The sequence below is a fragment of the Haliotis asinina genome, chromosome 7 (genome assembly GCF_037392515.1).
Source record: "Haliotis asinina isolate JCU_RB_2024 chromosome 7, JCU_Hal_asi_v2, whole genome shotgun sequence".
Taxonomy (NCBI): domain Eukaryota; kingdom Metazoa; phylum Mollusca; class Gastropoda; order Lepetellida; family Haliotidae; genus Haliotis; species Haliotis asinina.
This window is the reverse complement of record NC_090286.1, coordinates 51,184,490-51,194,718: the sequence shown is the minus strand read 5'-3', so window position 1 is coordinate 51,194,718 and position 10,229 is coordinate 51,184,490. Positions and strand designations below refer to the sequence as shown.

Here is a 10,229-nt window from a genome sequence, read left to right as displayed (position 1 = left end):
CGAATAACTGAATACAGTGTTTACTGTCACTGGATACAAGATTGATTATATGGTCTCTGGTTACAGGAAAGTGCCAGAGAAAATGGTAGTGTGCGCCACAGTCAGAATACCAGTTTTACTTTTGGGCAAAAGAATTTTGTTTGATTTTTTGTTGTTTAACATCACACTCACCACTATTCCAGCTGCTAGGTGGCGATCTGAAAATGATCACATCTGAACAGACAATCTAGTGATCAAAAGTATGGGCGTTGATCTATGCAGTTGGGATACAATATGTAAGCAAAATCAGTGTATATTGAACAAATTTTATAAGCAACAACCTCTATTATTTTGTGAGTACAAAGTTTCAATATAGTTTCTGGTTTCATTGTCAAGCAGAAACATTGAGCTCAGTAAATATTAGAAGTTGTTAGTCATACAGTTTGTTCAATGTAAGTTAGTCAGGACACCTGACCACCCAATTTGGTCAAACGCCTCTGACAAGAAGCACTGGTTGCTGAAGACAAATTATGTATCACAAATTATGTAACTTCACAGATGTTAGGCAAGAGATGGTATGGGTCCATGGGTCATGGGTCCTACAGTTTGATTTTAAATTAGACCACCTTCCTTTAAATGTCATTTGCAGTCCAGCAGTTGTGAGAAACTAATTCATGTGACGCATGTGTTATTTATTACGGTACTCCCATTAAACAGATGTCAAAACTGAATAACCAATTCTTGTCTGTTGCCACATTGTGAACTGTGGAGGGGAAGGGCATAAGAGAAAGTACACACATTTCCTGTATGTCATTGGAAATTGAAAGAATTGCTGTTAATTTATTACATGTGTTAAACATCACTCATGACTGCAACAGGTTGTTCAAAGTAAAGGGGTAAGCCCAGAATTTGAAAAAAATGGGTCTCTTACCGTTTTTTAATGCCATGAATTTGTGCCAATATAGAAATGTAGCCTATGTGTATGCGATGATAATCAACAGAGAGGTACTGTTTTCTTTGCCCTGTATGTCCATACTGCTGATGTGTTTGACCTGCTGTGCTTTCATGTATAAATGTAAACATTTAATCTCACATAAGCGTCATAATGACAAAATATATACCCCTTAAGGAAGTTTGTCTCATGAAGAGGATGTTTTACCTTTTACGACAGGTATGTTTTACGACAGGTATGTTTTAGGACAGATATGTTTTACATGTTTTACAACAGGTATGTTTTACGACAGGTATGTTTTAGGACAGATATGTTTTTCATGTTTTACAACAGGTATGTTTTACGAAGGTATGTTTTACGACATGTTTTACAAAGGTATGTTTTATGACGGATATGTTTTACGAAAGATATGTTTTACAACAGGTATGTTTTAGAACAGAAAGTGAGTGAATACAAGTGTAAATGAGTATCTTGTCAATGTCCAAGTTCACAAATAAAGTATCCATAGTATATAGTACCCACTAAAATATAACTCCCCAGTCTGTGTAGTGATACCTTAGGAAACTGTTTTAACACCTTTGTATTGTCTAGCATTGTCTTGATAGCTCTTGGGCTGGTCACTACAGACAGTACCTTTTTTCCTGGAAGTAAGTTCTTATTTATATATCCTGAGCCGAATCACACCAAACCAAGAGACTTTTAATGCAATACATACCATACCATGGTCACAGAGAAAGAGCGTACTGTTTCACCACAACTAGTTCTGACATGTTTTTATAGCAGGTGTGCTACCTTATATTTACAATTTTACTTTCTTTCATTTGTGTAAATGGGAGAGTACTGCCTGTCACTGAAAAATAATAAACACCTCTTCCACTACATCATCAATCTGATAACAGCACTTCTAGTCAACACTTTCCTGTCAGCCTTACGGGTTGTTCTCAGTAGTCTGCATTTGACTTTTCTTTCCTGCCCCGTTTGTCTCTATTTATCATATTCCATCGTTTATCTGTATGGTTGTCCATTACAGTCACCAGGTATGACACATTTCACGTGTCTACCACACTACTATGTCATATTACATTATCAGTTCATGAGGGGTCTAGTTCTTGTGGGCTACCTCCTTTCAGCTTAACCCACCTTGATACATATATTGGGTTTTCCATTCACTTGCTTTCCAGCAGGAATCTAGGCTGGGTGGCCTTCTTACAAGAGTGAACAGAAGATTTTCTCAGGTTATCAATCAAGAATCTTGTAACAATCAAATCACATAGTCAGGGACAGTGACGTTCGATCCTATTTCTTACCCAAGGCATTGTCAGATAGCAATGTTTCCGTCATTTGAGCCCTGGCATTCATTGCAATGTAACTGTTATGTTTAAGGTCCGTTCACCTTTAGTAACACAAGTTGCTGCACAGAGGGATTTGGCTGTGATGTCATTTAGGCCTTATAATAGTTTTATTCCATTTCGAAATTGTTGTGAACCTCCATACCTTTTGCCATTAAGCCCATTGTTGCTGTTATGTTATTCCTTCAACATTGGCTACTTTCTAAAAATAGTGGGCCTTTACTGTAATATGCTGTAATATTGACCTGTCAGCAATGGAATAAGATGCCAGCAAGGGAAGGTTAACCAACAAGGGTGACATGTCGCATCCATTTTAGTTTTTGTCAGTCTGTGAAGATTCAGGTTAGAATTGAGGTTCAGGTTTTACGAAATGGGCAACAAACAGGATTTTGTGGGCAGGCTCCCTGACTTGACTTATGCTTATGATGCCAATCACTGGATTGTCTTGTGCAGAGGTAAGTATTAACAGACAACAGTCATTTAGTACGAAAATAGCCAAACGTGGCATTAAAAAGAATTAGTTCATCCATTTGTCATGCAAAGTCATTGTACTGTGTGCTATTTTAATGATCAAGTGGGGTTTGGACTTAAGGTAGATCGAAATTCTCACAGATATTAGGTTAAAATGTCTGCATGAGACTGTTCCATCCTGCATCTTAGAACTTGGAGGCTAGGGCTTGAATGCTGACCACTCTCTTGACAAGCATGGTCAATCTTGAAGCCCTTTAGTTCCGTCACATGAACATCTGTCTGTGGCAGAAGGGTATTTATCACAGGACACACGTTTGTTTTATTTTGAAGGATGCCCTCTTGAGATACCATGATGCAGTCAAACATGAATTCCTAACACCCGACACAGTATTCTGACAGAGACCGTGTACAGACATGTGCTCTCTGATACTGACAGGGATGAGTGATTTCCATCAGTGGTGAGGAGTAGGAAGGATACAATAGGTACCATCTGTTAACTGGCAGCACTCTTTCAGCTGTGTAGATCAATGCTCATGCTGTTGATCACTGGATTGTCTGGCCCAGGTTGCCACCATATAGCAGGACGGTTGTAAAGTGCAGAGTAAAACTAAAGAGTGAGCGAGTATTGTTTTATGCCACTTTTGTCAATATCACTGCAGGGACACCAGAAATGGGCTATACAGGTTTTGCTCATGCGGATAATCAAACCTGGATCTTCGGCGTGACGAGCTGAGGCTTTATCCATTTGGTTACCACAACACTCCTTATGCATGTGATTCAAGACAGATGTTTATTTTGTGATATTAATAACGCAAAATATAACAAAAGAACTAGCTACGATGCAGATATTTTAATATCAGTTGCATCCATAGATAATAAATGATCAGTAATTGTCTGAGGGTACTGCAGGAAGGCCATGCAGCATTCTGCTGTATCTCAGAGCACAATATTGCCTATATACAATGGACAGGAGACATGTTCTCAGACAACTAACAAGTTATACACAATTACAAAACATGAAACGAAAACACATACCAGGTACATCTATTTGACATGTAACTTCATTCAATAGTCTCTGAAACAAACCGAAAATATTTCTAATGAACTCTCACTCTTCCAATCATTAACAATGGAGAGGAGACAAATATGCCATCTTTGGTTTTAATAAATATTTTCTAATAACACAAATGTTGTGTATATTAATATGTTAATGATATATATGAACTCATGATGAAGACACCTGCTAAATGAACAATGATAATTTGATTGTTCTTTTTGACAATGATTACTTGAATAGACTTCATAGATAAATTACTGTGGAATTTTCAATAACTGTTGGAAGTGTTTCAACATATTTTCAATGTTTAGAGACTAGTGAAAGTAAAGTAGTAGACACAGATGAGATTAGCATGACAACTGACAATTACAGAGTACTCCATCATAATGGGGAGGTCAAGGCCAACTCATAGCAGAAGTTCAGATATTGTTCAGCATTGTTATACAAACATATTTTTTTTTATCTCCCTTAAATGGAAACTGGAAGTAAGAAATTAATTATCTTTTAGGCATAAAAAGTGCATCTTTGGATGTTTCAACAGGAAATTGGAAAGGTTTACCTAATATATAGCAAGAAATGCTTTTCCGTATATGGCTACAGCTGAATATTGTCCATTATCAATCCAAAGGGCATTGATGGCTTTCCGTGATCACAAAAATCATTCTGTTTAAACTGCAATCAACATTACCTTGATGACATTTATGAAAAAATATATGTATATTTTTTTCATCAAGGTGAGCCTAATTTGTGCACTGAGCAGAGAGCACCTGCTTTGAGATTTATTATGTGATATTTCAATGATATCTTATCTATGATTATTCACAAAATGTACCAGCAGAGTTCACTAATGTCAACACAGAAATAATATCTTTTCATAAAATGTTTCTTCTACTTTTCAAAAATAAATTTTATTAAGGTTAGTGATACATAACTACTGCCAGCAAGAAGAGTCAGCTATACATCTTAAAAAAAACATGTTGTATTCTTCCCATTCTCTTTTGAACATGCAGATATTAATGTAAATAACTGCCAGCTAAAGTGGAGGATTTACAGCTAAGACTAATGACATTACTAATAAATAGTATCTCACAAATATGATGCCGTACAACTCCTAACATGAGTTTAACAAATATAGAGATGATAGTTTGTTTCAAGTTTTGATTTCTAGTTGATTAAAGTAAAACTTGTTGAGTGACTAGCTAGTGATTGAGAGAAGCAGTAATGGCTGACAGGTTGAAAGATAGCGGATGTACCAAAAGAACACTAAAACACTTCATAATGGACATCATTCAGTCTTTCATAGCAACCACATATTGACCTGATACAGGTTCAAAATTGTTAAGAATTCAATCAAGAATTCGTCCCATAAAACACAAACAGTTTGATGAAGGTGTGATTTGGGCTGGGTGTAGGTGCCCTGTTAAAAAAGTTATACTCAACCCAACCATGGTTTGATGACCATTTAAATTTATCTTTGGGAGGTAAATCACTGTTTCTTGCAATTCCTGTATTCATCTTAACTATATCAAACTCAGCTTATGTGCGAAAAATGGTAAAAATCTTTGAACAATTTGAAATAATTAATTACTTCCAATTTGTTGGAGTACTAGTAGTACGAGTAGTAGTTGGAAACGATGCCATTCACGTGTAGTATTGATGTATGGTATAAATAGTGATAATGAAATACACTGCTAGATACTTTCTTACCGGTGCTTACTCATGCATACCATACATGCATTCTGATACACATGTATGTATATAAAGGAATAAATAAGTTACATCAATGTTTTTACTTTTATTGATCTTCACCGAAAAACTCGCACACACCCCAAAAGTAGATTTCACAAGTATATAGAATTATGGTAGAACTTGTTTTTACACACAAAACGTAAATATTTCTTTATAACTGATGTTCTTTCACAGTTAGCAAAGAGATTATCTCAGTCACTTCAAAGCCCTTTTGATATAATAGTGTGAAGATGTACCACCCTTTTAATATGACAATGTGAAGATGTAAACAATAACTACAAATATTGCAGTCTTGAAGCAAGTGGGCTTTTGTATCTCTACACAAACGAAACAAAAGGGTTGATTCTGAGAAAGGATAACTCAACCAAACAAGGAAATTCGTTTCATCAGCCAATCTTTTGTTCCAAAATATCAACAAAAACAAAAGAATGATAGAGAAACAGAAATAATGCTAAAGAAATGAACAATACGGTCAACATGCAAATCACAAAAAACCCTGATATGAAACTGAGACAAGTTCAACCAAACAAGGTGGTATAATTAAGTTTCTGACTGGCATAACAAGTAAGACCATTTACATGATGTTACATCACCAAAAATGTCTTTACAACAAACAGTGGTTCTGATGGAATTCCTACAAAAATGTTTTTCTAAAGATGTATTTTTTTCAGCAAGTAACTGCAGCCAAAATACAGGGTTAACACCATGTGTGCATATTGATATTTACTCTAATTGTTGGTACTGAAAAATTGTATTAATGATCTGAACCAAACAAAGTTGACTCATGTGTACATGGGTGCTTCAACAGTCATTCAGTTTTAGTCAGACGTTTCGTATTGAACGAGCCCCTATATAATATAACAAAAATATACTGAAGTTGTAACAGTGAACATAGCATTTGGAGAGGGCTGTAACTACTCTCAACGTACCCTGTGAAGCAGGTATGACAAGTGTTTAACAAGTGTAGTTCAGTTCAATGTGGACATGGCCCCATTCCATTGCACTATGCTTAAAAGTAATGTATTCTACCATGACACTGAAAAATGCTTGAGTCTGATTGGTTAACAAGAGATTTTTTTTGTTTCTGCTGAGTCCCCTATTAGGTATATCAGTTTTCACATGGATAACTCATCAATAATAATTAAAACTACTTCAGGTGCCATTTTGTGGTAGGAATAAATCTGATATTTTTCAGCTGAATCAGAAGATACAAGTCCAATCTAGTCTTCATTCACATCTTCCTCAGCAGCAAAACTCATTACAATGGTGAATGTTTCTGATAGTTAAGACCTTCCAAATTGGAGTCAAGCTCACAGACATTTTTTAAAGGTAGGTTTATACAGCAAATATTAGTTCTACATAGTAACTGTTTAGATCTCGCCTTCTATCACAACACAGCGACACTGCATACATCAGTATGACCCCTCCACAAACATACCACAGGGAACACTCAAATCTCACACACCACAGAACTCAACATGGAATTGACATTGTAAGTACTGTCAGTATCGATACAGCATTAATACCAGGAATTGAGGTAAATCAATGAAAGACAATCCTTTGCATGGCCAGAAACCATCCCAGAATAACCGTAACTAGAAATATTTGCACAATCCTGGCCCTCCTCTCAGCAATGTAGCATTTAGTTGATATCAGGTTTGTTCTTTTCTTGAGATAGATCACCACTAGTCACAAACCGTATACTGTTGTTTCAACACCAAAGTTGTTCATGATGTTTCCATGGCAATGCTTGTCCAAATTCACCTCTTCTGGTACAGAAATCCGAGAATATATACCCATATCAACACAGAGGAATCCATCAGTTGATAAAAGTATAACGTATGATATCTCTTGCCAGATCAACACTATAGATGGCTTTGCAATAGTTGTATGGCAAAGAGTATGCCGGCCCTATGGAGCAGTGATATGGTAACTATGATGTGTGGAGCATGATATTGGAACACATCCCTGACTACAACCGAACTTGCACAGCCGCCAATCTTCAAAATTCTTCAATTCTGCAACAGTCCCCATCAGATGTTTCACATTCAACAAAGTCTCCTTCCACAACTGATAGACAAGTATGTTTCCACATGCAGTTGTCTTTCTGATAACTGAAATGATAATCACTTGGATGACGATTTAAGAAACTGTCTGTGCTTTTGTTTAATCATAGTGACATGTTTCTTATCAGTACCAACATATTTTTCTTCAAGATGACTGAAAGCTTTCTTGGGAAAGACATGTCCTTCATAAATGAACCTGTCAAGGAAAACCTGAATGTTCAATCTGTCCATCGATGATACATTTTCTTGAGCGTGCAATGATGTTACACTGCCCAGTATCTTCCAGAAAACATGTTTCAACATTGGTGGGACTTGAAGACTTCATCTCTCTCAGAGTATGGTGGTTGTGTTCAGAAGGAGGGGTGACTGTCTGCTGTCACTACAAACTGGGCTCGGCACCGATGGCCACGCCATGTCCACTGCGGCCACATGTCATGTTTGTCACCTCCGTCCACTGGTTGGTATCAGGGTTGTAACATTCAACAGTTGACAGGAAATCATTGCCATCATATCCACCTGAAAATAAAGGGATCAGTGAATTAAAAAGGAAAGTTACATTGTCAAACTTTTCAAGTTTTAAAGTCATACTCAGCAATATTTTAGTCACCATTAGATTGTAAGTTTCTGGACATCAGTGTTGGCTGCGTTTACACTTGCTTCAAAAAGATGGGTCTCATCAAATGTACTTTGCAAATAAACAGATGATAAAGGCTTGTGAATAAGATAAAGGTGTCATTAAAAAGGTATTTACATGTTCAATAACTGTTTAAGCAAAAATTAAGATAACAATTTTTCATAAGGCATAATTTTTCTCAGGTTATCTTTTTTAGCTACTTGAAATTATCATAATTTTTTTTCATATATGAGACAAATTGTCAATAATGAATCACTGGTCAACATAGTAAAATAAATATAACATCAACACAACACTTGGATCAATAACTGTATACAACCCAGACACCTCAGGATTGATTGTACAAGTTGGTCAGTCTGACCTGCTTAAGTTATCTCCCCTTATGTATGTGAACTGTGTAAATTTGTTGTGGATTCTCCCAGTGACGGAAGTTAATCTGCATATACTGGACAAAATAATCTTGGGATAGTGAAAATAATAGCTTATGGAACTTTTTCGTAACAAAACAAAAATTCAAAATATCAATAAAATCACTGTCTTCGTTCAGTTCAGGTAAAATGCAGATGATCTGCCACAAGTGGGATTTACTTAGTTTGTTCAATATCTGATTTATTTCTAAAACAATACTAAGGTCTAGCAAAGACCAAATTATTGAATTCTTTTATTATCTATTTTTGACATGATATTTAGGGAGTCCCATATTAGTAAGAAACTGCACCCACGTTATTCACGATTCCTTTTTCCTTGAATGTCACACTCATGCCTAGTATGGCATACACACATCAAACCAAAAATAACACATTCCAAATATCCCTGCGATTCCAAACCACAAAACATTCACAGATTGTCTACACTGACAACAAAACAACATTCTTTCTGTGAAATATCTACAAAAGGATGTATTCCAACTTATGTTGAAATCACAACTACTTCACACAAAGAACTGTATTTACCTAGAGCATAGAGTCGGTCATTGATGACTGCCACACTGAGGGCACTCCGTGGGCTGTTCATTGGGGACACAAACTCCCATGTGTTGTTTTCTGTATGGTAGCGCTCCACAGATCTCAGCTGGCACGTGCTGTCGTACCCACCCACTGCATACACGTAACAGTCCATAGCAATAACTCCTGAAACAGAGACCGGCAAATTTATCCAAATGAATACTTTTACAAGCCAGTCAACACAATTTCATTAATAGATGACAGAATCAATTAATTATGTCATTATTAAATAACATTTGAACTAAATTAATAAAGATAATTGTTTAACTGGAAATAAATGTCATTTTTCAATTGTTGTTTTAACCAAATTTGACAAGAGAATACTATCTTGACAGTGAGAAGTGAAATAATACACTCACCAGCACCACTTCTCATTGTATTCATCGGGGCCACAAAATGCCACTCATCCTTTTCCGGGTCGTAACATTCCACACTCTTCAGGCGATTCTGTCCATCATATCCCCCAACAGCGTACAGCAGGCGATTAACCACTGCGCATCCCACACCAATACGATTGGTGGACATGGTGGATACCATTGTCCAGCAGTCTAGTTCAGGGTCGTATCTACAACAAATATAAATTTAAATTTCAGTTTCGGAATAAATGAAAGGGTGCAATTAAAAACGAATTAAAAATATTTGGCAAAGAATCTTTACAGTAAACAGTCTAATGGTAGACAATTATTGTCACAGCATCATTGCATTATGAAGAAAAATACTTTTGCTTTTAATTTGTAACTAAATCAGCAGATCTAGAATGTTAGTGGTATTCTAGATGATAGTGGTGCAGAGATAAGACTTTATGGCTGATCAACTTCTTTATTTTGACACTGGTGATGTATATGATAGCAAATGATATGCTGATATGATATAAGAATCTATACCGTAATAATCGCCATTGTCAAAATAAATAAGTTGACCATCAATAAGGTCTTATTATCTCTATCCAGAAAACTGTTTTATCGCTT

General features: G+C 36.1%; 1 protein-coding gene across 3 annotated transcripts in view; it reads right to left on the bottom strand.

Annotated features, from left to right (window-relative positions):
- Nucleotides 1–3,586: 3,586 nt before the first annotated feature.
- LOC137292158 (kelch-like ECH-associated protein 1) overlaps nt 3,587–10,229 on the bottom strand; it is a 64,006-nt gene continuing 57,363 nt past the window's right edge. For all 3 annotated transcript variants that reach the window (XM_067823707.1, XM_067823706.1, XM_067823708.1), the window contains 3 exons: nt 9,621–9,826; nt 9,211–9,387; nt 3,587–8,139 (listed from right to left, as the gene is read on the bottom strand). In XM_067823707.1, the coding sequence (XP_067679808.1) occupies nt 8,003–8,139; nt 9,211–9,387; nt 9,621–9,826 (520 nt within the window). In that variant the 3' untranslated portion in view covers nt 3,587–8,002. The remainder of the gene's footprint in view (nt 8,140–9,210; nt 9,388–9,620; nt 9,827–10,229) is intronic.